This window comes from Bos indicus, chromosome 14 (assembly GCF_029378745.1).
Source record: "Bos indicus isolate NIAB-ARS_2022 breed Sahiwal x Tharparkar chromosome 14, NIAB-ARS_B.indTharparkar_mat_pri_1.0, whole genome shotgun sequence".
Lineage (NCBI taxonomy): Eukaryota > Metazoa > Chordata > Mammalia > Artiodactyla > Bovidae > Bos > Bos indicus.
This window is the reverse complement of record NC_091773.1, coordinates 8,215,045-8,242,510: the sequence shown is the minus strand read 5'-3', so window position 1 is coordinate 8,242,510 and position 27,466 is coordinate 8,215,045. Positions and strand designations below refer to the sequence as shown.

At 50.5% G+C, this 27,466-nt stretch overlaps 1 protein-coding gene across 2 annotated transcripts in view; it reads right to left on the bottom strand.

Moving 5' to 3' along the window:
* Positions 1-568: 568 nt before the first annotated feature.
* The window catches only part of NDRG1 (N-myc downstream regulated 1), a 56,160-nt gene continuing 29,262 nt past the window's right edge, over positions 569-27,466 (bottom strand). For both annotated transcript variants that reach the window (XM_019973845.2, XM_070802419.1), the window contains 13 exons: positions 26,884-26,989; positions 25,049-25,169; positions 21,344-21,406; positions 20,541-20,601; positions 19,041-19,127; positions 16,744-16,800; positions 13,900-14,003; positions 11,829-11,885; positions 10,957-11,008; positions 9,568-9,615; positions 8,418-8,453; positions 5,588-5,639; positions 569-2,441 (listed from right to left, as the gene is read on the bottom strand). In XM_019973845.2, coding sequence (XP_019829404.2) covers positions 2,230-2,441; positions 5,588-5,639; positions 8,418-8,453; positions 9,568-9,615; positions 10,957-11,008; positions 11,829-11,885; positions 13,900-14,003; positions 16,744-16,800; positions 19,041-19,127; positions 20,541-20,601; positions 21,344-21,406; positions 25,049-25,169; positions 26,884-26,989 — 1,056 coding nt within the window. In that variant the 3' untranslated portion in view covers positions 569-2,229. The remainder of the gene's footprint in view (positions 2,442-5,587; positions 5,640-8,417; positions 8,454-9,567; positions 9,616-10,956; positions 11,009-11,828; positions 11,886-13,899; positions 14,004-16,743; positions 16,801-19,040; positions 19,128-20,540; positions 20,602-21,343; positions 21,407-25,048; positions 25,170-26,883; positions 26,990-27,466) is intronic.

Below are 27,466 nucleotides of genomic sequence, written 5' to 3'. Positions count from 1 at the left end.
TCTGAATTGAGATGTACTGTGATGTAAAATGAGTTTCCCAGGGGCTCAGCGATACAAAGCAGAAGCTGCAGGAGACGTGGGTTTGATCCCTGGGTGGGGAAAATCCCCTGGAAGAGGAAATAGCAACCCACTCCAGTATTGCCTGGGAAATCCCATGGACAGAGGAGCCTGGTGGGCTACAGTCCATGGGGTCTCAAAGAGTTGAACACAACTGAGCACAGACATGAATGAATGTGATGTGAAAATACACCCTGGATTTCTCAGTAGGAAGAAAAGAATGCAAGGCACCTCGATAACTGTTATATTGATTCTATGTTAAAATGTTAATATTTTGGATATGCTGGCTTTCATGTATTATTAAAATTCATTTCACTTGTCTCTTTCTACCTTTTTTAATGTGACTACTTGAAGATTCGAAGTTACATCAGTGGTTCGCATTGTATTTTTATTGGACAGTGATGCTCTGAAGAATTCCAAAGGTGAGAGGCATGTGGGCAGGAAGCCCCAGGTAAGGAAAGACCCATCTCAATGCATGATCTCTCAGGTGGGGGGAAAAGACACAAGCCACTGCAAAGTTACAAATTTATTGGTCTGGAAATAAATACAAATATCTCATTAAGAAACTCTTCTGGAAAGACTTGTACATAACAGCTTCTTGTTCTGATTCAGCCACTTCTGCCTCCCAGGTGGTAGGTGACAGGTAAACTGAGTCATAATCCCCCAAGCTAGCTAGAAGGCTTGACTACTTCCTCCCAGTAACCACTAGGCCCCGGTGGTTGATGCACGTTCTTCCATTCATTCTGATCAAAACTTGCTATACGAAGATCCATGGTTAGCCAAAATGAGATTGAAAGGCAGTAAGTAGTACAGGAACTCAACAGCTATGTTGACACTGCCCAGAAATGTCAGTGGTGCCACCCTGCTCAGGGAGAAGTTAGAGGGGCAGCGAAGAGGGGAAGGCAGGAGAGAGAAGGAAATCCCATGGAATACATGTTTCAGACTCTGTACATCTTCTGGGCCACCACTCCCCATGTGAATCCCACCCCCTAGCTGAAGATTCTGGAAGGTCACCAGGTCAGAAACCTTTGGCAGTCAAGTTCAGATTCACCCCCACATTGTCAAAGATTGGAAGCAGGATTTATCACACACGATTCCTGGGAACCAGATGGGATCGACTGAAATCACAACTGCACTGGATTCCATCACAACCACAAGGAATTCCTTACGTCTAATCACCAAAAATACCACCCCACCCCAACGCCCCTGCCCCAGTGCTGCTGCCTGGAGACACAGCACAGCCAGCCCCAGCTGTTTGCAATCTTTCTCTCCATTTCAGAGAAAACAACTACAAATCTACACACTCTTCCCCATGAATGAAATAACCACTCGTTCATGTATTAGGGGTGGGATGTAGGGGCGATGGAGGGGGAGGCAGGCAGCTGATTCAAAGCTTTAAACACACAAATACCAAATGCCTGCCAAGACCGTTTCTTTGAAAAACTGGAAGATTTTGTCCCTTACTCTTGTCCGTTAAAAAATGCCAGGAAAACAGGCTTCTGGGCGTCAATCATAAAAAGTGTATATATGCACAAACGTTTAAAAAAAAAACCTATTACTTCAAGTTAACTATGGAGATTTGCTTTTTCCAAATACTTCGGAGCCTCCACGTCAATTCCACCTCTCTCCCTGCTTCCCGTTTGGCTTTTTTTTTTTTAAATAGCTCCCCACCACTCCCTGCTCTCCCCCTCCCCAGTCAGAAAGGGCTTGGTTTCCAGAATCTGGGTCTGTTTTTTCTTTAGTTGGAGAGGAAACAGGAAGTAGGCGGGCCGGGCTTCCAACAAGGTGTCCCTTTGCGCCAGGATGCTCCGGCCAGGCTAGCCTTGGATAGATCGAGTGTTTACTCTGTGCTGGTTTCTGGCAGTTTGGCGTCTCCAAAGGAGGGTAGGAAGGTGGCCTCCCAGCCCCTCGTTCGGGGGGAGGAGGGGGCACTGAGGTGCACCTTTCCCTCTGGTCCACCCCACCCTACCCTCACCAGAAAGGGCGACCCCACAAACACCCAATCTCACCGTGTCGTCACCAGAGCTCACTTGTACAAATAAGCTTTGGATTAATACCGAGTTACGAGTTAACGTGCGGTTGGCAGGCAGGGGTGGGGAGGGGGGCCGGAGGAGGGGCAGCTACAGCGATCGGTCCCAGAGTCCAGGGGAGGCCGGCCGGCCCCGAGGCCGCCTAGCAGGACACCTCCGTGGAGTTGGGCCCGGCGCTGCTCCCGGGGCCGCCGGAGTTGGGGATGATGTCCAGCCGCGTGCCCTCGCTGGTGTGCGAGCGGCTGCGAGTGCCCTCGCTGGTATGCGAGCGGCTGCGGGCACCCTCCAGGGACGTGACGCTGGAGCCTGACGCTGTGCGAGACCTCATCAAGCGGGTCATGCTGGCGGAGGGCACTGGAGAGAGAGGAGAGAGCCGGTGAGGGAGTGGGCAAAGGCTGGAGACACTCGCACCTTGGCAACGCCGCCTGCCGTGTGCCCTGCCTGCCCATGGAACCTTTGCTCCTGTTCGTCTTCAAGGCCATCCAGACACTGGGCTCCCCGTCATTTCTGTGCCCACTCGAAGAGGTGAAGAGCCAGGCTCAGGCTGGGTGAGGACTGATGGGTCCCACCCTGGCATGAACCCACCAGCTGAGTCTCGATCGCAGCTGTCTGCTACTCGCTTACCAGCTGTGGGACTCGAGGAGCATCCCTCTCTGAAACCCCGGCCCCACGTGTAAAATCAGAATACTACCATGGTCCCCTGGCTATCAGTGCCCGAGTGCATGCCCACCACCCTGTGATGTCAACAGTTTCTAGAGTCAGGAGGATGTTCATAGTCGGCCCCGCTAATCCCTGCATGCCACAGGCTGGAAACCGAGGCCACACAGAGTGGTCAGCTGTGAGCTCCCAGGAACTCTTGATGGCACCATCCATTCCGAAGGACTTAAAATGCCCTTAAACATGGCAGGTGGCTGAGACGGTGGGATGAAAAACTCCACCTGTACTGGGTTGAAGAGCACCCTCCCAAGTTCACGAGCACCAGAATCTCTGACTATAACCTTATTTGGAAATAGGGTCTTCACAGATCTATCTAGATGAGTTCATCCTTGGTTAGAGTGAGCGCTAATGCAATGGCTGGTTTCCTCCTAAAAGGAGACAGATGCACACTCAGGGAGCAGCCGTGTAAAGACAGGGCAGAGGTCAGAGTGATGCAGCCACAAGCCAAGGGCTGCTGGCAAGCACCAGAAGCTGGAACGAGGGAAAGAAGGATTCTTCTGAGAATCCATACAGGGAGCGTGACCCTGCCTACATCTCGGTTTTGGACTTGTAGCCTCTAAAACTGTAGTACTGTGAGAGAATAAATTTCGTTGTTTTAAGCCATGCAGTGTGTGGAGATTTGTTATGGCCACCCTAGGAAGCTACTCCATCAGCCGATTGAAGCCTCTTTGTCAAGATCACATTGAATAAAAGACGCCACACACTGAGGCAGTGATAAGTACAAATGCATGGAGGGGTTATGTTATTGGCTCAGTGGGCATATGTGTTGGCTTTCCACCACAGATACTGACAAACAGAATTCATCCTTGCATACTGAATCTTCTTCTTAAAGAGCTAGCTCCTGAATCCAGGAAAAAATCAGGTCAATCCCACACCTGTTGCTCACATACTTTCTCTGAGCCCCCCTGTTCCTTGATCCCACATGTGCAGTCTTACTGACCCTGCAGGGCTCTGGTAACCCTAGCATGGAGTCATGGATGCTAAGGGCTTGTCACAGTGGCCCACGGCTGTGAGCAGGCACTCGGGAAATAAACGATTCCTTTCCTCATCTTTGGAGGATGCCTCTAGCTCTTTCTGTTGTCTTTCCCTATGATCTGCAGGCTGCTTTCTGGAAATAGAAGCCAACATAGTGGGTGGGGGCAAACAAGGCCGGCCTCCCACTTCCTTTCTCTCCAGAATGCACTTTCAAAGCAGAAATCCAAACCCATGGCAGGTTCAAGACGAACAGTTACAATTCAGGCCTGCAAGGTAAACAAAGCCCTTCTCAAGTTACTGCCTTTGCTGCACACTTTCCCAGAGGGGCAGAGACCCACAGACAGATGTTTTCTGTTGGAAGAGGGTTCTTTGGGACACGGTCCTGCATGGAGCATGAAAATCAGGCTTGCTGCTCTCAGCTGTGCTAGAAACTAAATGTGGCTGAGGCCAATCTGAAGACTGCGGTCAGTAGACCAAACATAACATTACTATTTTAAATGAGCAAACAGTTTAAGCCTCAGGAAAATAAAGAAAAAAAAAAAGGAAGTGACTAGACATTCAGACTTCTTAATTAAGATGGGCACTCGAATTAGAAATCCAGGCAGCAGAGCGAGAGAGAGCAAAACCAGCCACATGAGGGCTGAAGCTGTGGCTGACATGCCAACATCTGCCGACGCTGGCTGCTGCCCGGAGTGTGGCTGGACTTAGGGCTGGCTGTCCCGGCCTCGGTACTGTGTTGCTGAAAAGGGGCTGTGTGTGTCTGTGAGCAAACTGGAGCCATACTGCAAAGAGGCTGCAGGTTCTTTAGTTGTGCTGCTATTTATCCTTCAATTCTCAAATCTAACGATTTAGCAGACATGCTCTGCCTTGAATATAAGTGACTTTATCACCCATTTGCTCGGAGATTTGCAGTTTTCGAAGAACTTTCACAGATCCCCAATCTGCTTCTTGCTTAATTTCTCAAAGCCTCAGTTTCATCATTTGTAAAATGAGGATAAGAGTATCTCCTAGGATTATTGTGATCATTAAATGAGAAAAAAAAAAGGACTTAATGATTTTTCATCACCACCACCACCATCACCACCACCACCACTATCTCACCCAGCACCATCCTCACGCCACCACCATCCTCATCGCTTCCAGCACCATCACCACCACCACCATCATTATTATTGCCACCATCCATCCTCAGGCTTCCCTTGTGGCTCAGCTGGTAAAGAGTCTGTCTACAATGCGGGAGACCTGGGTTCGAGCCCTGGGTTGGGAAGATCCCCTGGAGAAGGGAATGGCAATCCACTCTAGTACTATTGCCTGGAAAATCCCATGGACAGAGGAGCCTGTTAGGGTACAGTCCATGGGGTCACAAAGAGTCGGACACGACTGAGCGACTTCACTTTCATCCATCCTCACGTCACCAGCACCACCACCACCATGACCAGCATTACCATCCTCACGACAAGTCTCTTAGGGAAACATGTAATCAAAATTAAAAAAGATTTTCATGGTTTCATGGGCTGTTGTCTTCTTGGTTCTCAGAGGGCTAGTCTTCACCCACACCTTAAAACATTCCCTGGTGTGAAACAGCTTCTGTTCAACAACGGGGGGAGAATGAGCCACTAGGGTATGAGGAGACACTGGAAGCTCTGTACTGCGGCCCACCCTCCACACACCTAAGTACTTCTTCCCTGACATGCCTGGCGTGCGAAAAGCTAAAGCTGCCCACGGTGACACAGAATCCTCGGCCCAATCCGTTTCCAGTTCCCACCACTGCCCCTCGGCCCACCCCTGCTGGGAAAAGCCATACTCACTGTATCCCATGCCCTGCACGAAGTACTTGAAGGCCTCGGCCAGCTTGGCCGGCTGCAAGAGAAAAGAGCGAAAGTGCAGTCAGTCACCGGAGGTCCGGATCACTCAGGGCCACTGGGAGCCAGGCCTGTGGTCCCCTTCATTAAAGAGCTTGGCAAAAGACAGAAACACCACGTGTTGACAGGACAAAAATACAAGAGGAAAGCAAAGAACGGGATGATTATGGAGAACCAACTTAGCTTTGACCAGGAAGAACGTTCACGTTCACTACACAGCTGGAGAAATTTAGTCAAGTTACATGACCGGTCTGAGCCAGCTTTCTCACCTATATAATATGGGCAGAGTGCTACACCTGCAACTGAGGATTTCTGTGAAGAATACATCACTGGATAAATTGATGCGTCCAGCTCAGCGTCTAGAATGTAACGGCCACTCACTGTGCTAAGGGCTTTGCAGCACTCTCTCATCTTCTCCCAACAATGACTTTGCGAGGTTAGTACCATCTTCATATACATTTCATAGCTGAACAGATTTGGAGAGAGAAACAATCCATCCAAGGTCTTCTGGTTAATTAGTGGGCCTGCACATTAACCCAGGGTTTTCCAAATCCCGTAGCAGCTTACTCTCACCCCAGTAGCAGGCAGGCTGGTGGCTGGCTGGATGAAAGGATGGTGGATACATGGATAGATGAAAATGAAAAAAGGTGGATAGAAAGAAGGAAGGAAGATGGATAGATGAATAAAAGAAGGATGGATGGTCTTAAAGAAGGAAGGATGCAAGGATGAAAGGAAAGGAAAATGGAAAGAAAGAAGGATAGGATGAGAGGATGGACAGATGGATAGATGGATGAACAGACACATCTCTTATCAACTGGGCTACTTTAAATAAAATGAGCTGGGAATGCTGCATACATACCCAGTTTGACCAATTACTCTCAAAGTTTAATCTAAACCAGGAGGTGAATGTTTGGGTAAAGGTCATATCTGAAGGCTAATTAATTCCAACTCTCAAATGTAATGTCTATTCTCACACCCTTTCACTTCACTGGTGAGCCATCATCAGAGTGGCCTTGTCCACCTCCACCAACTCCTGCCACTGTTCTCAAAGAGCCAGATGATATTTAAAGAAGAGTCTGTGCTAAAAGTGCCCTCTAGGAGTCACGGGACAATAAGATAAGAACGAGAGGTGCAAGCTGGAGCTGCGGAAAGCCAAGGGCATCTGTGTTCAACATGGCAGACAAAACAAGATGACGGGCTTGCAAATGAGATCTCAGCCCAAACTCAGCTCCCCTGCATGCCCATAGGCAATCTCTGCCACCTGATAGCCTCAATTCCCCTTCTGTGGCTGCGGTAGAAGGCACATTCTTCCTCTCTCTAAAGCTTATTGCAGGGATTGAATGGAATGAAGGATGGGAATGCCCTTTGTAAACACACCCAACTTGCAAGGGCAAGAGAAGGCAGGATGACAGAGCCATTGGTTCTTGTTGGGCTGCCCTCTTGCGGGGCTGGGCTAGTTTAGCTCCTGCCATGACATTTAAAATGTGTTATGGGACTTCCCTGGCGGTCCAGTGGTTAGGACTCTGCTCTTCCACTGCAGGAGCCACAGTTTGATCCCTGGTTGGGGAACCACGATCTCACACCAAAATAAAATAAAAAATGCTTTAATTATGGCTAGGGTTAGAGTCTTCTCATTTCAAATAGAGAAAGGAATAAAGGAGGGGGAGAGGAAAGAATAATGGTGCCCCTTCTCTTCAGCCAATTTAAGTTGCACTGTCTCAGCAGGGTGTTGAGCAGGCAGTGTGGATAAACAGCCCATCATAAAATAGTGTGCAACTATTAACTCTTATTTACATCTAAGCAGGCTTGGCTGGGCACCCATCTGTTCCTGCTGAAACTGAACCATCCCATCCTTCTCTGGCTACTCCCAGCTATTAAACAGGCAAAACTCAACAGCAGATATGAACGTGAAAATACTTTGTTCTTTGCCAGTAGAAACAGAGAGGGACACTGGAAAGGGAGACTAAGAGAGCCACCCGAGGCCACTTGTGCCTGATTACTGCTGCATGCACACAGAGACACACACATGCACACATACATGCACACACACACACACACTTATACACATGTGTGCACACATACATATACACATGTGCACGAACACACATACACATATGCACGCACCCACAGGCACATACATATACGCACATGCAGGCACACACATGCATATAGACACACATACATATACACATGTGCATGCACACACATGCATGTACCCACAGACAAACACATATACGCACATACATGCACACACATACACATGTGCGTGTACACACATACATACGCACACATGCATGCACACAGAGACACATACATATATACACATGGGTGTACACACACACACACACATATACACGTGTGGATGAACACACACACACATACACATGTGCACACACACATAGGCACACACACACACTTTGGCCCATCTCCTCTCTGTGCTCCCTGCTCTGCCCTTGGGCTCTGGGAGCCCATGGCTATGGCCTTTGGACTTCGGGGTCAGGCACACCTAGATTCTGGTCCATGACTGCCAAGCTATGTCCACTCAGCAAATCCCTTCCTGCCTTGAACCCAGTGTCATCCGCTCCACAGAGGCTCGTGCAAGAGGATCTGACACGTCCTGACGTGCAAGCACTTTTACAAACGGTAACAGGTCTACAACATGTCCTCAGACGTCACGGTGTGGGGGCAGGGGGGAGCAGGCAGCGAGGGTAAAGGGGTTAACAGGTCCCAGAGACCCCTGCCCTCCACGTGGGGAGTGGAGACAGGTGTGACTCACCTGAGAGATCTGCGGGAGGCCACCGCAATCTGCCATCTGGGGAGACAGGGAAACCGGTTAGTGCAAGGCCTCGGTGGAGGGCATGCCGACTCGGGCCTGGCTGCAAGTGGGCATCCACTCTGCCTGCTGCCCTACCCGGGTCCCGCCCTGTGAGGGGACCCGGGCAGGTTATGGGTGGGGAAACCCCCACGTCCCTCGGCTAGGCTGCTTTGATTATTAACCATGTCGGCATTGAACTCTGCCTTCTCGCACCATTACTGGCAGCTCCTGACAGGCCAGGCGCTGTGCTAGGCCCTGTAGGTGATTTCGCTCTGCCCCTCAAGAACCCTGGAAGGGATGGCTGTCCCACTTTAGAGGCAGAAACTGGGCCAGAGGGAATTGGAGGAATTTGTAAAGTCCCAAGTCGGGTCTGTCTGACCAGAAAGCATTCACTGCACAAGGCCCCATACACATGATTTCTTTAAAGATCCCTCGGAAGGAAAATGCAACATTCAAGCCTTCAGGTCTGATGAGGCTCCTGGTTGGCCATCCTTGGTAAATGCTGTCGCTTCTGAAGGTCCTATTAAAAAGCCACATCCAAAGCCATCGCTGCTTAAGGCCATTTCAGGCACACGTGAAGATTTATCCAAAGCCTAGGGCTCTGGAGCACTTGGGGAGGGAAATGCGGATGGGATGAGGATAGGGAAACAGAGCTGGAAGGTCTCTTCCAGTGAGAGTGAGTGAGGCTGTGGCCAGCCTACAGTCCAGGCTCAAGGTCAAGGTCAGCTAACCCAGGGAGGCCCTCAGCCTAATGAGGATGTAGTGACAAGACAAGGGAATTGAGCTCCAGGGGCCCATGAAGCAGGGCAGGGTGGTACAGTGAGCAGAGTCTTTCTAGAATCAGGCCCTGCCCACACAATTCCTGTCCATCCCTCTCCAGAGCACAGTGGCCAGCAGCCCATAAGCTCCTGGAGTCCCATACATAGATCCCTTCATCTTTGCAGTCTTGGGTTGCCAGCCAGCACTCAGTAGGTGTTTGTGAACAGACAGTCATCATTTCTGTGGTTTCTGACCACCAGTTATACTATAATCAGGCACAACTCAAGTCTGCACAAAATTTTTGGTGTTTCTAAGAAAGAATAAATGCAACCCCCCATCGTTTTCCCTGTACCTTGAGGAGAGTGGTCTTCGTTGGGTCCAGTTTTGAGTTGCACTCCACCTGGATGGGAAGAGGGAGAAGAAATTTCTAATTTCCTACCTGGAGCCAAAGTCATAAACTTTACCCCCTCCCTGCCACTCTGCTACCATCATCAGAAATTCCAATATTCCTACTGGCATGGAAGAAAAAACACAAGCTGTGGCATTAAATAGATGGCTTTAAATTCTAGCCCTGCTACCATGAGCTGTGTGCTCTTGGACAAGTTACTTAACCTCTCTGAGCCTCAGTTTCCTCATCAATAAAATAAAGATAGTATCTTTTTCAAAGGGTTGTGAGGAAGATTAGCTAAACTGTAGAAGGTGCTACAGAAACAGTCACTAAATGAACGGGCTTCTTTAACCAGCTGCTGCCAATGACTCTTCAGATTCAACATCCCCAGTCCTGACAACTATTCTTCGCATGAAACCACATCCACCAAACTGGTTTCTTTCTTCAATTTCTCAGTGACCCTCTTACAAGTGCATCCAGAAGTGGGAAAAATCCTCACTTGGGATGTCCAGAGTGCCTAAAGTAGAATTATCACCTCTCTTAATGTAACCTATGTATCTTTATTGATACATCCTATGATTATGTCCAGTGGACTTAAGGTTAAGTGTTAGTTGCTCGTCGTGTCTGATTCTTTGCAACCCCATGGACTATAGCCCTCCAGGCTCCTCTGTTCATGGAGTTCTCCGGGCAAGAATACTGGAGTGGGCTGCCATTTCCAGTGGACTAGATTGCATGGTTCATTTGGATACCCCAGGTCTTTACTAAATGAACATGTGCAGACCCTGCACTAGCTCACCTCTCAAAGCACATCACAATTCTAGACTTTTCCCAATAGCCCCTAAGCCTCCCATGTCCCCAGCTATAGTGATGTTGGAAAGACAGAATCCTTGTTTTACCCTTACAACATCACAGGTGGGAATTAAGGGGTGAACTGAGCCTTTCCTAAGCCTTTCCTAAGCTCTGCTCCCAGGTCCCTCTCTGCCCTGTCAGATGATAAGGCTCCAACCAGGTCTGAAAGTGCCACCTGACTCCCAAATGGGCAGAGTCTCCTGGCCAGGAATTCAAGTGGCAACATGCCCATAGAAACAAGCCAGTGGGAGGCAGCTCGGCAGGTGAGGGGGCCTGGGAGACGAGTTAGAAGGCCCACTGCCAAGGAACTAGGGCTGGCAGTCACCAGGGAAGGAGGCTGGTGGCTGGGCCTTCTGCCCAAAGTCCAGTATGGCATCTAGAAGACGTCACTTGCTCTGATGGGAGCAGAGGAGGGGCAGAGGGTGGGCAGGGAGACTTCATATAAAGTCAACCAGATCTGGACCATCGATTTAAGTACAAAAGCTACTGGTGATTTCTACATACCACAGCGTCCACAGCAGGAGAACTGTCCCCAACCACCAACAGAGCAGGACACCTGGGGGCAGGGAGAGACAGGGAGTTAACACAAGGTTCATTTAAAGGTTCTCATGCTCCCACACCTGCCAGGCTGGGACCAGAATCCTTAAAAAAAAAAAAAAAAAATTATGTTGTTTTCCCCTGTACTCTTCCCTCTTTTACTATCTTCTTTCTCCACCCTCTGCTTTATTCTTAGGAAAAATGGGTAAGTAGTCATTTACACCCTAGTATGAATTTCAGCCAGAGACCTTCTATGCCCTGATATTTTATTTTCAAGTACTACTCAAGGAAGGATGAGTAGGATTTTGCCAGTCATCAAAAACAGAGACAAAAAGGACACACCTAATTAAGGAAATTACATGTGCCAAATTCAGGTGTCAAATCATATGGTTCATGTAAGGAACTATAATAAGACATAGTCATTAAAGGTAGAATCCAGTTGGTTATACCCACGACTGTCTTTTCCTTCTAGTTTTATAAAGCACTTCAAGGTGGGTCCTGTGCCTTATTTGTCTCCAGGCTCTGTGAAGCAAAGCCTCAAACAGTTGGGCATAGAGTAGGTGTTTCATAAATTCTGTCGGGTGTGGTTATTAGCATGCCTTGTTTGAGATCTGAGGTCCCCCCAACCCTAGATCTCGGGGACACCCTACAAACCAAACTCCTGCACAGAGAGATGAGTGAGGCTGGGTCATGCCCAATCCATGGCTAGAATCCACCCAGGTCTTGCCCACTGGGCTGTCCTAGCAGCAGGCAGGCCGTCCTGCCAAGCTCAGGGCTAAGATGCTGCTGGCACTGGCCAGCAAAGCTGAAGAGACAGCGCAGGGGGGAGGGCAACTCACTGCAGGGTGACCGTGTGGGCTCCAGGCATCGGCCGCTCGATCTCCAGGTCCCGCCGGCTGCAGACAAACAACAAACACACGCACCATATAACAGCATGCCCTCCGCGGGAGGAAGCCCCCTTCCACCCAGGCAACCCCGCAGTCCTACGCTGGCCACTCTGGCAAACAGCCACCCACATCCCAAGCTGTGTGGGGTCCCACCCCAGCCCCTCTGGGTCCACCGAAGTGGCTTCAGGGACAGCAGGACTCATACATTTCCTGTGGACTCCACCTTATTGTCCTCTGTTTTGTTTTTTTCCTTTTATGCACAAATCACATCCTTCTGTGGAGGCTTCCTCATTCCCACCTGTCCCCCAAGCCACAGCCTTCACCTCCCAAATGCTGTCCAGGCTCTTCTTTTAGTCTGAGTCTTACTCTCACACCTAACTCGGAGTCCTCTACATAGTAACCAAACCATCTCTTCAGAACTCAGACCTGACCCTTTCACTCCCTCCTTTTAAACCCTCCTATGGTTTCTCACAGAGAAGGCAATGGCACCCTACTCCAGTACTCTTGCCTGGAAAATCCCATGGACAGAGGAGCCTGGTAGGCTGCAGTCCATGGGGTCAAGAAGAGTCGGACACGACTGAGTGACTTTACTTTCACTTCTCACTTTTATGCATTGGAGAAGGAAATGGCAACCCACTCCAGTGTTCTTGCCTGAAGAATACCAGGGACAGGGGAGCCTGATGGGCTGCTGTCTATGGGATCGCACAGAGTCGGACACGACTGAAGTGACTTAGCAGCAGCAGCATGGTTTCTCACTGTACGTATGGCCACCAGCCTCTCCCTGCCTGGCACCTCCCAGCATGAGACACCCTTTCCCAGCAGTCAGCTTGGAGCCAGTTCTGGATTCAAATCAGGCTCCTCTGCTTGCCAGCTGTGTGACCTTGGGCAGGGTGCTGAACCTCTCTGTGCCTTCGCTTCCCCAGCAGGAAATGATGGTGAGGGCACCCTCATCATGGAGTTTAGGAGGCATCAGTTCTTTCCTGAAGCGTGTGGGGTTGCGGGAGCTACTGCTGGTCTCCTCAGTGCCCACCGCCCAGTCAAAAGCCTGCCCACTCCAGTCCTCGCTAGTGTTTGCTGAATGAATGGGTGCTCAGCCTCCGTGTCTTCAGCTACTCACTGCGAGTATTACCTGTCCCTCCATCACTAAGAGGCTGGGAGGAAGGTAGGCGGGAAGGGACATGAATGCCCTTCGAGAAGTTGAGTTCTTAACATGTGAGGAGACACAGAGCCCAGGTCATCCTTGACCCCTCTGTGGAATGGCAGACTGAGTTCCTTGGGGATTCTAGAACCCCTGGCCGACATCAGTGGCCCCGAGCTGTCCCCTTCCCTAGCTGAGCCCCAGACTGTCAGCCAGGTATGCTTGAGAGGGCTGCACCCTTGCTAAAAGCCAGGCTCAGCTGCTCCCTACCCTTGGAATGAGTCCCTTACCTCCCAGTAGCCTTTCTGGATTCCTCTCCACGTCCCTCTCAGCTCTCCCCACCTCTGGTCCTTCTTAGGGTCAGCCTCGGCACAGGCACATACGTAAATCCATGTGCAGACCATTTGCCATGTGACTGTTCCCACTCGAGCTTGCACCCCTGGTGATCTGGAGTGGAGTTAAGCTCCTTGCAAAGTACATGTGTGCTCACTCAGTCGTGTCTGCTCTTTGCAACCCCATGGACTGTAGCAGGCCGGGCTCCTTTGTTCATGGGATTCTCCAGGCAAGAATACTGGAGTGGGCTGCTATTTCCTACTCCAGGGGATTGTCCCAACCTAGGGATCGAACCTGTGTCTTCTGTGTCTCCTGCACGGGCAAGATGGATTCTTTACCAGTGTGCCACCTGGGAAGCCCCCTTGCAAAGGATCAATACTCAAAACTCCGGGAGGCACCTGACTTCCCAGGGCCCTTCCTGGGCACCCTTGTTCTGTTCATTTATTTGCTCCAGGGCTGCATCTTAAATTACCTTTATGTTCTCCCCTCCCTGCCCCATCTTAGTTCCGGACCTGCGAAAGCGGCCATCGTGTGGCTGAACAGCACGGGTACCTGTTGTAGGCGTTGATGAACAGCTGCAAGTTGCCAGGGTTCATGTCGTTCATGACGTGGTGTCGGTAGGCGTGGACCACCTCCACGTTATTCTGCATTTCCTCCTGCGTAGAGAGAGGACAATGTCATTGTGGGAACTATGGCACTGGCTGGTCACTGCCCTCGCCATCCTTCCTCTTATTCAGGTACAAAGTGAAGACGGTAAAGCCTAATCCATAGGCCTGCTATGGGCCCGAGGGAAGCTTTGGGAAAGTAGAAGCTGTACCCAGAAGCAGACTGATGTCTGAATATCAACTGCAAGGAGAGCGATCACAAAGCTGGAGGGGCAAGCATGCCTTTCTGGGCTCAGATTTTGGGAGTTCTGATCTGAACTCAGTCCTCCTGGGTCTGAACTTGTACAAGTGTTTTACCTCTCTGAGCCTCAGTTTCCTTTAAAAAAAAAAAAAAAAGTGGGAGTGACATCACCTACTTCATCAAATTGTAGGATTTAATAAAGGCTGGGCAGTCTAGGAAGCCCATTGTAAACACCGACGCGACTTTAGCAATTACCATTATTTTCTTTTTAATGGAAGAGATGAAAAGAAGTTTTTCATGTTTGCAAAACAAAACTAACCCATGCAATGGGAAGTTGCCAGAAAGAAGCTCAATCTTGATCCCCAGGAGGGCCAACCGACCTTTGCAGAAGGCCGGCCTCAGCCTTCTCTCTCCCTGGTTCCTTTCTGAATGTGATTTGAGGCAAACAAGTTATGAGCCTGTTCTGTTTCTCATCTGTACAACAGAGGATGCTGCAATTTCATGAAAGGGCCCGATGTAATTGACGACAACCAGATCAAGAGTGGGAGGGAGCAAAGAGGGGCCAGTGTCAGCCCAGAGCTGTGTCAAGACAGTCCACGATTACTGAAGCAACAGGGACCAACCAGCTGTTCTCCCAGAAAAAAGAAAGTCACAGTCTGAGGAATTGTGCTGGGGTTACAGATCGAAACAACTGCAGTGGGTTGGGGGCACAAACAGACACCCCAAGTAATTTCAGGTATAGTCAGGCAAAGTTCTCACTCTATACCTGACACCCCCCTTCCAAGAAAATACAGACAGTGGCTCTGATCTTTCCTGTATTCCTACGAGGTGCACGTTATACACTCAGGGTGGAGAAAATGTAATGGAAACTGAAACATAAAAAAAGAGGACTTTGGCGGCTTGAAAGGTTGTCCCAGTGATGTGTTCACATCACATTCCGGGACCTTGTGAAGTTAACTTATTTGGAAATGAAGGTCTTTGCAAATGTAATTAAGTTAAGGATCCAGAGATGAGGTCATCTTGCATTATCCTGGTAGGTTCTAAATCCAGAGATTTAGAACCAGTGTCCTTGTAAGAGAAAGGGAGATTTGAAACAGATAGAGAGAAAGCCATGCAAAGATGGAGGCAGAGACTGGAGTGTGAGGGACCACCCGCCAATTGATGCTGAAGCCACCGGAAGCCGGAAGAAGCAGGAAGGACCTTCCCCTAGTCCCACTGGAGGACTGTGGCCCGGCTGACACTTGATTTCAGACTCCTGGCCTCAGAAGTGAGAGAGAATGTATGTCTGTTGTTTTAAGATACCCAGCTTGTGGTGCTTTGCTACAGCAGCCACACCAACGAACACGAGGAGCAATTCGACGCACACTGCAGCAACTCAGCAAGCATCTGCCTCCCCGGGTGTCTAAGGTCTCACTCTCCAGCCTCGGAGCAGGCAGTGGTGTGTAGGCCACACACAGGCAACAGAACACATCACCAGGCTGGACGGGCATCGAGGGGCACTTCAGACCCACATCCGGCCCTCTCCCTCAGCAGGAGGAACAAAGCCAGAGTCAGGGACCACGGTGGCCGGGGGACACGGCAGAACCACGCACCACTCCCATGTCACCAGGGGCTTGGCTCAGACCAGCCTCAGTGGGCGCACCTACACAGCAGCCCATCTGAGTGCCAGGTACCAGCGGAGGCACAGGTGGCCAGCATCCTGCATTAGTTACAGGAACCCACACTGGGCCCAGACTCATGGGCTCCAATCTCAGCCCCTCTTGCTGGCTGTGAGACCTCACACAGGTCACTCAACCTCTCTGGTCTCATTTTCCTCATCCACCACGGGTGGGGGAGGGGGGCGGGTAATATGTATACATACATAACTGGGAATAAAAAGTCTTTCTCACAGGAATCACAGAGGCCCTTAGGACTGAGGCTGACACAGTCCATAGATGTGCATGCTGTTAGCTTTGTCATAGCCCAGAACTGAAAAGAACCCAAAGTCCCTCAATCGGTGAATGGAGAAGCAACCTCTGGTCTATCCACACCACGGAACACCACTCAGCACGACAAAGGGATGAACTCTCAATATGCCCATCAACACAGATGGATCGCAAAATAATTATGTGGACTGAAAGGAGCCAGATTGGAAAATTAAGAAGCCCATACTGTGTGATGCTGTTTACATAAAACTCTAGGGAACTGCGGCGAATCTGCAGCGACCCAAAGAGGGTTAGAGGAGGACCGAGAGAAGGAGGGCCAGGCTGCCCCAGGGAAGTCCTGGGGGAAAGCTGTGTAATTAGTCACCTGGGCTTCAGTGATGGTTCTTACCGGTGTATACGAATGCCAAAATCTCACATTTTATACTTTCAATATGTGCTGTACTTCAATAAAGCTGTTTAAAAAGACTTCTGTTGAAGGGAGAGTGAGAGAGAAGGAATGACTTGACGATTGTGAATGAGTCACGACTCGCTGTTTGGGGAGGGTCGGGGGGTCGCCCCCTCGCTCCGTGCCCTCTGTGCGGGGCAGCACACGACTGAACAACAGAACGCCAGGTCACACGCTCACCTTCCCGAAGAGGTGCGACACCACCATGTCTGGAAGGGCTTGGGTCCATCCGGAGATCTGGGAGGACAGAAGCAGGCGGGATTAGATCGCAGGCATTTGTGCAGCAGCCAGACAGGGTCAGCAAACCCCACTGCCCTGGGGCGGAGCAGTGGCATGGGCTCCCCCGCATCCAAGTCTGGGGTCACCCCATGATGGAAGGTGTCTCCAGTTACCTACGGGGCCTGGAGCCCTGGCAGACGTGGCCTGGCCCTCCATCCGTTCCTTATTCTCAGAGCCCGGGGCACAGGAGATGGGCAGAAATGTGTCTGAACAAAGATCTCACATTTCCCCAGCTTTCACCAGGCCACAGCTCACCAAGTCCTCAGCAAGGGGTGGCGGGGGGTGTGGGGTAGGGTGTTGTCTGTTGCTTCCAAACACACATTGAGTTGCTAGTCTATATAACAGGATCTGTTTATGCCCAACTATCCTTTCTATGTCATCCCCCAGATTTTTCCCTCTCAAGCTAGTTTCCTCTCTCTGAATACTGTGACCTTCTCTTCTCTACCTGCTCCCACTGACAAAGCTGGAGTTCCATAAATGCTAGGCATATAGCAAGAACTCCGTAAGTGCTAGGCATACAGTAGGTGCTCCATAAATGCTGGGTATACAGCATTTATGGAGCTGTATATACAGCTAGGTATAAATGCTAAGTATACAGTAGGAGCTCCATAAATGTGTGTTGACCAACTTCAGTGTCAGGCAGGGACCGAAGGGGAGAGAAGCTCTAGACCTGGGTGTTCTCCTAGCTGCGAGACCCTGGGTTTGGGGGCATGTCACAGAGCCGCTGGACCTCAGATCTCTGATCATAACCAGGGTGCCGGGAAGCTCAGAGTCATAAGGCCAAGGCGAGGGCTACACAAGGCAACTGCTAGTGTCTGACACACACTAGACCCCCGAGAGACAGGTCTTCCACCAGGGCTGCAGCTGAGAAGGAAAGAGACAGTGCAAACAGTAAAACCCACAAAAAGCGCTCAGGCCCACATCAGCCAATGGTCAGCGGCCCAGCCCCACGCCTGGCACAGGACAGCTACCAAGAAGCCAAACCAGCCCACTGCAATGTCACTCCCTTTGCTGGAAAACAAAATAAAAAACAGGGAGTGTGTTCCGCTCCTGAATATCATGCCGGCGGGAGGAAAGGGCTCCCGTGTCCTGGCAGAATGTTCCAGGAAGAAATGAAATATCAGAGTGGCCAGGGTGGGGTGGGACGTGTGCGGAGGGGCACGACCCCTTCACACTCCCTGCCCCCGACAGCCACCCCAACCTTGGCAAAAACACACTTTCCAAATGAGAAGCCAGGATAACCCCGGCTTGAAAGGCTTTGTCCTGTTTCCATTGGAACAGTTTCCCTTTCTCCTTGGCAAATACTGGGGGCCTTTATGAAAAAAAACAATAATAATTTTTTAAAGATAAACAAGGAACCCAGCCAGAGCCAAGCTTCCCGAGACAGCGAGGGCCCTTCCCCGGGCAGGGATGTGCCCTGTTCTCTTTGCGTTTCCTGCCCTGTGGAGCTTGGGTCCAGGCGGGCACCTGGCACCTGCTGATGGAGGTAGAGCCCGCGGTGAGCCCAGCTCGGGGGTGATCCGAGGACCCCAGAGTCCAAGGGGTCCTGTTCGGCCCCAGATCTCTCACTGCCCGGCTCTGTGCAACCCTGGACAACATTCTAACCCTGCGACCCTCAGTTTCCTCCTCCATAAGATGGTCATAACAATCCCCACTCCTAGGCTGCCTGAGGATTGAATGAGGTCATGCAGATATAGCCACGGAACGTAGAAAGAGAACCTGATAAATACTCAACACATGTTAGCTAATTATTACCGGCATAAAACTAAGTGGCATAAAATCAGTACCAAACATATATATTTTTTAATTAATCCTATGTAGGGGACTGGGGTGACAGACATTTGTCTTTTGTCTTGTTTGTCTTTTTAGTCTCAGCATCTTGATATAAACCCAACATATGCTACGTCCTCAGTAGCTACATCTTAACCCAGGCTCTCCTTATCAAAGCTGGCTGGAGACCCACATCCTACTGGTATCACTGACTTGGACAGTAGTGATTTGTTGAAATCCGAATGGTGCATGGCTGAGATCATGTTCACTATTCAAAGCCAAGCAGAGGAAAGCAGCCTTCTTTGCTGGGGATAGTGGAAGGGGGTGCAAGGAGAGGTTCCTTGCAGTCTGCCCTCCAGGCAGAGTCGGGCACGCCTGCCCCTCTGCAGATTGGGATACCCCCGGCTGACCCAGGCCCCCAGGCTCACCTTGGAGGCAGCCCAGTCCATCCAGCCTTCCGCACACGGGTTCACGTTGATGAGCACAAGGCCCTCCACCATCTCGGGGTTGTTGAGCTGCAATTCAAGGCACGAGGTGAGAGAGACAACCTGGCCACAGGAGAGACTGTGAACTTTAAAGTCAAACTGAAGACAGAGAAAAGTCCGAGAGGGTCCGTGTGGACCCCCAGAGCAGGCTGATGCTCTGGATATGCCCCCCAACTTCCAAAACTGAGGTTCCAGCATAGTAGACACTACGTGGGACTTCTGAGAGAGTACAAAGAGGAAACCATAGGAAGAGTAGAAGCACACACACTTGGCAGACCTGCCTGGGACAAGTCACTTCACCCCGCTGCCCCTCAGCTTCCCCAGCTGTGAAATGGGTACATCATACCACGGACATCATAAATCAGACAAGGTAATCGGCTCTCCAGGAATCAGTAAGAATCCTCTTACTTCTCAGAGACAGAAATCTAAGATAGAGTTGAGACTATATTTTGTGGGCTCAGAGCCTAGACAGCCAAACCATTTTGTATTCATGCTAGCATTCCTAACCTCTAGAATGTCCGGCAAATAATAGGCCGTCAGATTACATATGGTTGAATACAATGTCTGGTCAGGATACAAAGGACCTGAGAGCCCCTGAAATGGACCCCGAGTAATGTCAGTGACATTCATCATGCTAACACGCGCATCTCTGATTAGTTAAGCATCAATCAGTCAGGGTCCAAGACTTTCCTGACTACAAAAACTGTGCAGCTATCACAAAGAAGGGCCACAACAGAACACTCAGTGATGTGAGGCCCTGGTCATGATCAGGACGACGATAAAAGCATCTGTCTAGTGCGGCATTTCAATGAAGGGGAAAGGGCCACTGCTGTGTGCCTGGGGGCACAGCCCTCACGTGCCCCGGGCATACAGAACTCTGGACCACACAGCCCCATGTGAACTGTGGTTCTCCCTTGGGAAATGCAATTATGGTTCATTTCTTTTTCCCTTTTGTGATTTTTTTATTTGTGGTTTTTCCAATTTTCTGCCTTAATCTTGAATTAATTTGATTTAAAACGTATTTTTAAAAAATGTTTCTTTTTAACCAACAAGGACCTACTGCACAGCATATGGAACTCTGCTCAACATTATATGGCAGCCTGGACGGGAGGGGAGTTTGGGGGAGAATGGATACATGCGTATGTATGGCTGAGTCCCTTCGCTGTTCATCTGAAACTATTACAGCATTGTTAATCGGCTATACTCCAATAGGGACTTCCCGAGTGGCTCAGATGGTAAAGAATCTGCCTGCAATATGCGAAGTTCCCCTGGAGAAGGGGATGGCTACCCACTGCAATATTCTTGCCCGGAAAATCCCTGGACAGAGGAGCCTGGCGGGGGCTATAGTCCATGATATTGCAAAGAGTCACGCATGACCGAGCAACTAACACACTATATTCCAATACAAAATAAAAAGTTAAAACAAAAAACAAAAAGACTCACAGCAAAGCGAATGAGTATGTAGGCACCTGCTCCAGTTCCCATTCCAATGATGCTCTTCAGCCTGGAAGCAGAAATAAAAATTCATATCCCAGGCGGGGGAGCCTTGCGAGGCCCTGCAGCCCTCGCCCCCTGCCCTGAGGAGCCCCGTCTCCCCCAGCGTCTGTCCTGGGCATCCCTGGGGGTGGCTGGCAGCATGCTGCCTTACGTGCCCTGGAGGAACTGCGATGCCACGCGCTCTGTGGCCTCACAGAAGACCGCAACCTCGGGAAGACTCCTCTCCCCTCACTCTGCTCCTGACGGCGGCCAGGCTCGGACAGTGCCCGATGGCCACTTACGGGAAGGCCTAGTCCCTGAACTTCCTCTTCCCGCCCTTCAGCTGTATTTTGGATTCTAAAATTTGGAAGGCAAGTTGAACTGGGCAAGAACTCTGAGGTGTTATCATTACATGAAAGGCTCAAGGAAGAAGGAAATGAGCACTGAAGAAATAAGGGCCTGGAGGGAGACATGGAGGGCTCAGGTAGCCCGTTCCAGAACATCCCATGGGAAAGAAAAGGCAATAAGAGAGGAGAGGTGGGGAAAGGGTGGGTTGAGTGGCTGCCATCATGGGGTGGATCCACTCAAGAACAGCCCGACTTGCAAGAAGCACACCGGAGTAAAGAGACTGAGACATACACTGTCTGCAGAGTGTGACAAGCTGATTTCTTCCCTATCTTTAAACATTCACCTAGATTTCAGGGGTGGGGCCAGACCAAGGCGCCAGGAGAGACAGAAGCTAGAGGTCACCTTTCTCTGCAAGCTCTTACCCAAACTGCTGCAGGACTCCGGGGAGCATTTCAGCCAACTGGTCCATGGAGGGATACATGTACCTTGGGAGAGGGCACACAGAGGCGGTTAGCGAGAGCTCGGACCCCGGCAGAAATAAACAGTGCAAACTGGAACACGTTTGAAGGGCAGGGACGGTGTGACAACCTGCCTCGTGCCCCGGACTCCTCGGTCTAGTCCCTCCGTGGCCCTTATTCCAGGCACCCCCACAGTGTATCAGCCTGTTCCTCTGAGCAAGGATGCTCTCCATCCTAATCCCCCCACACCCTTGACTTTGTAAAGTGGCCCTTTACAAACTGCTTTCTATGTCCCAGGCCCCACACCGAGCATTAGATGAGCATTATAAACTCATTTGGGCTTCCCAGGTGGCTCAGTGCTAAAGAATTCCGCCTGCCAATGCAGGAGACGTAAGAGATGCAGGTTTGATCCCTGAGTCAGGAAGACCCCTGGAGTAGGAAAAGGGCAACCTGCTCCAGTATTCTTGCCTGGAAAATTCCATGGGCAGAGGAGCCTGGTGGGCTACAGTCCATGGGGTCGCAAAGAGTCAGACAGGACTGAATGGCTGAGCACAGCACATAAGCTCATTTAATCTTTACAACAAATCTCTAAGGTTGCTATGATTTCCCTCATATAAAGATTATAAATATCACTGAGGCTAAGAGAAAAGTGACTTGGTTTTATAGATGAACAGGGACTTTGAGCTCTGAGGATTTCAAAGGAGGTCCCCTGGCAGCCCTGCCAGGAAGGGTTCCTGATCTTACGGAAACCCCCTCTTAACTTCTCTCCCCAAGACATGCCTGGGACACAAGGTGGAGAACACACACCACCCTGCTGGGGTGGACACAGTGGCCTAATTCAGCTTCAAGAAAGGAGACCTGGGGGAGTTTAAGGCACAGAGACGCCTCGATTCACACATCCTCTGGGACCACAAATTTTGCTAACAGAGGGCTGGAGGAGCTCCCCTCTGTTCCAGACTGGCCCATGACAGCAGGTATGCTAGAGCACGACGGTGTAAGGGCTCACACTGGGGAGGTTAGGGAGCCTGCTCCACCTGACACAAAGAACCGACTCACTGGAAAAGACCCTGATGCTGGGAAAAACTGAGGGCAGGAGGAGAAGGGGGCGACAGAAGACGAGATGGTTGGACAGCATCACCGACTCGATGGACACGAGTTTGCGCAAACTCCGGGAGACAGTGGAGGACAGGGAAGCCTGGCGTGCTGCAGTCCTCGGGGTCCCAAGGAGTCAGACGTAACTTAGGACTGAGCAACAATGGCAGGGAGTCTGCCAGCCGCCTGGGTCTGACTTCAGGGCGAGGCCGTCCCCTTTGCTAGATGCAGGAAGCAACAGAAGCTCCCATCACCAGCTCCTTAGCAGGGCCTGGAAGGGTCTCTTGCTCTCACTGTGCCCACCTTTCCAACGGGGACATGAGTGGTCCAAGCCCCGGTCCCACATGGAGCCGCTTCCTTGCCTGGCTCCTTCCTCTTGAACAGCAGCAACCTTGCCCACCACGTCACGCTGAACCCAGGTTCTCCTTCCCGATTATCTCCCATTTCTAGGCTGGTTCTGCCTCCCAAGAGCTGCATGCCCACACTTACTCAGGAGGCCCCCACGTGCAGGAAGCTGACTCCAGAGGCAGAAGGACCAGCCAGGGCTTCCCCGCCATCCCTGCTTTGCCAACTCAGCTTCGGGATGAAGGGCATGCACTCTGGAGGGCCGAGGAGACCCCCAACCACAGGAGGCAGATAGAAGCCAGACCCACCCCGCCCCCCACCAAGCCAAAGGCTGGAATCGCATGGTGACTTTGGGGAACAAAGACCCAGCACCTTAACCTCTAGGTCAACTGAATAAAAATTCCTGGGAGTGGAGTCAAGGTTTCAGAATATTTTTAAAATGTCCCTATCGGGAGCTAAGAGCCACCGGGTCACCCTAACTCTTAATCTGGCTAAGCAAAGATATGCTGACAGACCTCTGTCTTCATCTGCGGCTGTATTAAGAAGTTTATAACCTGTATGTTGTATCTCTGGGTGTCCCTTCCCTTCCTCTCTGAGAAAGATGAATGATTTAGGATAAATCGGTGGATACGTGTATATGTACGGCCAAGTCTCTTCACTGTCCACCTGAAACTATCACGACATTGTTGATCGGCTATACCTCGATACAAAATACATAGTTTACAATAAAATAGAATAATCTGAAATACGATGAACATACGCAGATGTATAACTGAGTCACTGTGCTGTACACTAAGTCACTCAGTCGTGTCCGACTCTCTGCGGCCACATGGACTGTAGCCCACCAGGCTCCTCTGGCCGTGGGATTCTCCAGGCGAGAATACTGGAGTGGGTAGCCATTCCCTTCTCCAGGGGATCTTTCCAACCCAGGAATCGAACCCGGGTCTCCTGCAATACAGACAGAATCTTTACCATCTAAGCTACCAGGGAAGCCCCAACACAATACCGTAAATCGTCTATGCTTAGGTGCTCAGTCGTTTCTGACGCTTTGAGACCCCATGCACTATAGCCCACCAGGCTTCTACATCCATGGGATTTCCCAGGCAAGAATACTGGAGTGGGCTGCCACTTCCTTCTCCAGGGGATCTTGCCGAACCAGGGATCCAACCTGCGTCTCTAGCATCTCTTGCATTGGCAGGCGGATTCTTTAACACTGTGCCACCTGGGAAGTCCTGCAAATCAACTACACTCCAACAAATTGTTTCAGTTAAAAAAAAAAAAAGAAAGAAAATAAAGGATAATTCAGAATAGTAACCAAAAAAGGAGATCTCTTTGTGGAGACCAAGAAGGCCTCTTCTGGGAGACTTTAAACCCAAGAACCTGCTCCCACGTTGGTTTGATCACACCATGGCAGGATTCTGCCTCTCCTGTGTGACCCTGACTGTCCAGTACATTCATTAAGCCTGGCCTCAGTCTCACAGCCAGAACTGAAAGGCCATGCCAGTCGCACACCACGGGGGAGCAGGAAGTGTAGACAACCACGAACAAGGTAGCCTGATGTTCCCAAGAGGGGATGAGCCTTAGATTCAGCAGACTGGGCTCAAACCCGATCACCCCCCTCCTCCGGTTAAACTAGTCGCACAGCCTTGAGCAAGGCAGTCAACCTTTCCATGCCTCAGTTTCTCCATCTAGAGAATGGCGCTACCAGCACTGGTTATATAAGGATTAAATGCAAATAACATTTGCAAATAAAGATGATTAAGCCTGGTCACAGGACGTATTTCATCAATATTACTTCCAACAACGATCTTTTTCTGCCCAACTTTCTAGATCTTTCTGCTAACCATTTCGTCTTGTCAAGAACCTCTCCCACTTCAGTCCTGTCTAGATCACAAACACCTATTAAAAAGTCAGCCTAAACGGGCTGCTGTGAGGCCGGGAACAGGGTGTCCAGAGGGGCGGGGGATGAGGAGTTAGTGTATGACGCTTGTGGGGCTTCAGTTTAGGCTCATAAAAAAGTCCTGGAGATGATGGTGGTGATGGCTGCACCACAGTGTCAATGTACTTAACACACTGAAAAATGGCTAAACATGGTAAATGTAAGTTATATACATTTTATCACAATAAAAAAGAAAAAAGTTAAAACCCAGCCAAGGCCTCCCCCCACTGCCTGTTTCCACCCTGCACGGCTTTCCTGCCCCTCTCCCGGGGCCCAAGGCTCCCTGCTCTTACCCCGTGGGGAAGGACGCAGCGCCGTCCTGCTGGCCGGGGGCATCCACGTGGCAGACGGCAAAGTGCTGGGTGATCTCCTGCATGTCCTCGGAGTTGAAGAGAGGGTTGTAGCAGGTTTTGTCTGGAGAAGAGGCAGGCGAGAGAGCAGAGGAAGAAGTTAGGAGGGAATGAAGTCTGCGTCCATTCTGTTTCACGCCTACACGGCAGACAAAATGAACTTTCAAGAATGGTCACCTTTTATTTCGCACTGTCCTCTGCTGATAAAAGGCTAGAAGCCCGCGCACCACAGTGAAGAGTAGCCCCGCTCTCTGCAACTAGAGAAAGCCTGCACAGAGCAATGAAGACCCAGTGGAGCCAATAAACACAATTTTAAAAAAGGGACCTAGCATGGGATCTGGTACAGATGGTTATGGCTATGGGGAAGACATGTCGGAAAAGATGAGCTTGATAAAAGAGGAATGAGAGTGAAGTACAAAAAGAGTTTTCGGTGACTGACATCACTCCTAGCCTCAGGGTCTTAAGAAGCTGTGGCAAAAAAAACGTCAGTCAGGCAGTCTGCTGATCAAGAATTGAGCAAACACCCAGCCTGCAACACACACTAGACTAGGAAGGCCTATAAGTTCCTTCCTAATCATCACAGTACCATTTCTGCTTTCTGAAACTGTAATGTTAAGTTGATCTTATTTCGGGCCCCCTCCATCAGTAAAAAGCCCACCTTTGGTAACACTTCCTGGTAATCATAAGAATCCACAGTCTAAACATTCACAGCAGCAGCATATGCACAATAGTCCGAACGAGGGAGCAGGGCAAATGCCCAACAGCTGGGAACAGATAAGTCATCTGTGCTGGGTCCACACCTCGGGGTCTCATTCAGAGAACAGAGTACTAATACATGGTACAATGTGGACGAAATCAGAAAAAGCCAGACAGGAAGCCCACATTTTGTGTGATTCCACTGATAAAAAAACGTCCAAAGTAGGCAGATCTTAGGGACAGAAGGCAGACCGAGTGGAGGCCAGGGGTTGGAGGGCATGGGAGACTGGGTGACAGGTAAAAGGACAGGCTTCCCTGGGGGCTCAGACGGTAAGAACTTGCTTGCAATGCAGGAGTCCGAGTTCAATCCCTGAGTCAGGAAGATCCCCTGGAGAAGAGAATGGCTACCCACTCCAGAATCCTCGCTTGAAGAATTCCATGGACAGAGGGGATAGTCCAGGAGGTCGCAGAGAGTCAGACATGACTGAGCAACTAACGCTTTCACTTCACTTTTCAAAACTGCTCTAAAATGGATTGTGTTGGTGGCTACACAATCCTGTGAAAATATGAAAATCTACAGCATGCTTTCAGTAAAAGCAGTCCCTGTCACACATGCTGACGGCAGAGGGCTCCTGAGCTCCCAGCCTCTCCAGGCCCCTGGGCAGTGCACTCCAGGCTTGTCCAGTCTGTAGCAAGAATTCTTCCCAGAACATCTCCAGGAAGTCCCCTGCATGTTAAGTTGCTTCAGTCGTGTCCAACTCTCTGCGATCCCGTGGACTAGAGTCCGTCAGGCTCCTCTGTCCGTGAGATTCTCCAGGCAAGAATACTGGAGAGGGTTGCTATTTCCTGCTCCAGGGAATCTTCCCAACCCACGGATGGAACCTGCATCTCCTTGGTCTCCTGCGTTGGCAGGTGGGTTCTTTGTCACTAGCACCACCCATAGTGAGAGTTCTTCCCAGAACAGCTCCAGGAAGTCCCAGCAAAAGAGAAAGATCTGGACGCCCCCGCAGCCGCCCTTCCTAGCTGACTGTGTCCCCCAGCCCTGGGGGGAACTGGCTCACCCAGAACTCCTCAGAACTTACGGTTCATCCCAATGTCGTGGTAGGTCAGGATGACGGGCCGGTTCCCCTTGGGGGTCCCACAAAGCGTGACGTGAATGGAGCCATGCAAAGTCTCAATGTCCTGCTCCTGGGGAGAGAACAGACAGACGGGCCTGTCATGTGGGACGTGAAGCCATGGTGTGGCTGTAATTACTGCCTGCAGACACCCAGCGCGTGCCACTGAGGTTTGCAGAAGCTTCTCATTTGGTCCTGGGCTTTGAGTGGCAGGTCTCTCTGGCTACAGAAATCACTCACAGAAGCAGAGATGGACTGGGGGTGACCACGGAAACCCACCCATCCCATCCCTTGCGGTCAGTGGTTGCCAATCTGAAGACCTTGACTCAAAAATAAAGAAATACACCCCAATTCTCAGGTTCCACCTTGACAGCAGAAAAGCTCATTATCTGTGCTTTTAACAAAAACTCTCTCCCTTCTCCATCCATCTCTGTCTGAGTGATGCAAGGTCTCACAAGGCTTCCTCTTTGAAGACACCTGAAGCATCTCCTGGGCTGTACCTTGCTTCTATGAAATGGGAAGTATAATAGAGCCTCCTGGGGAGGGTGAG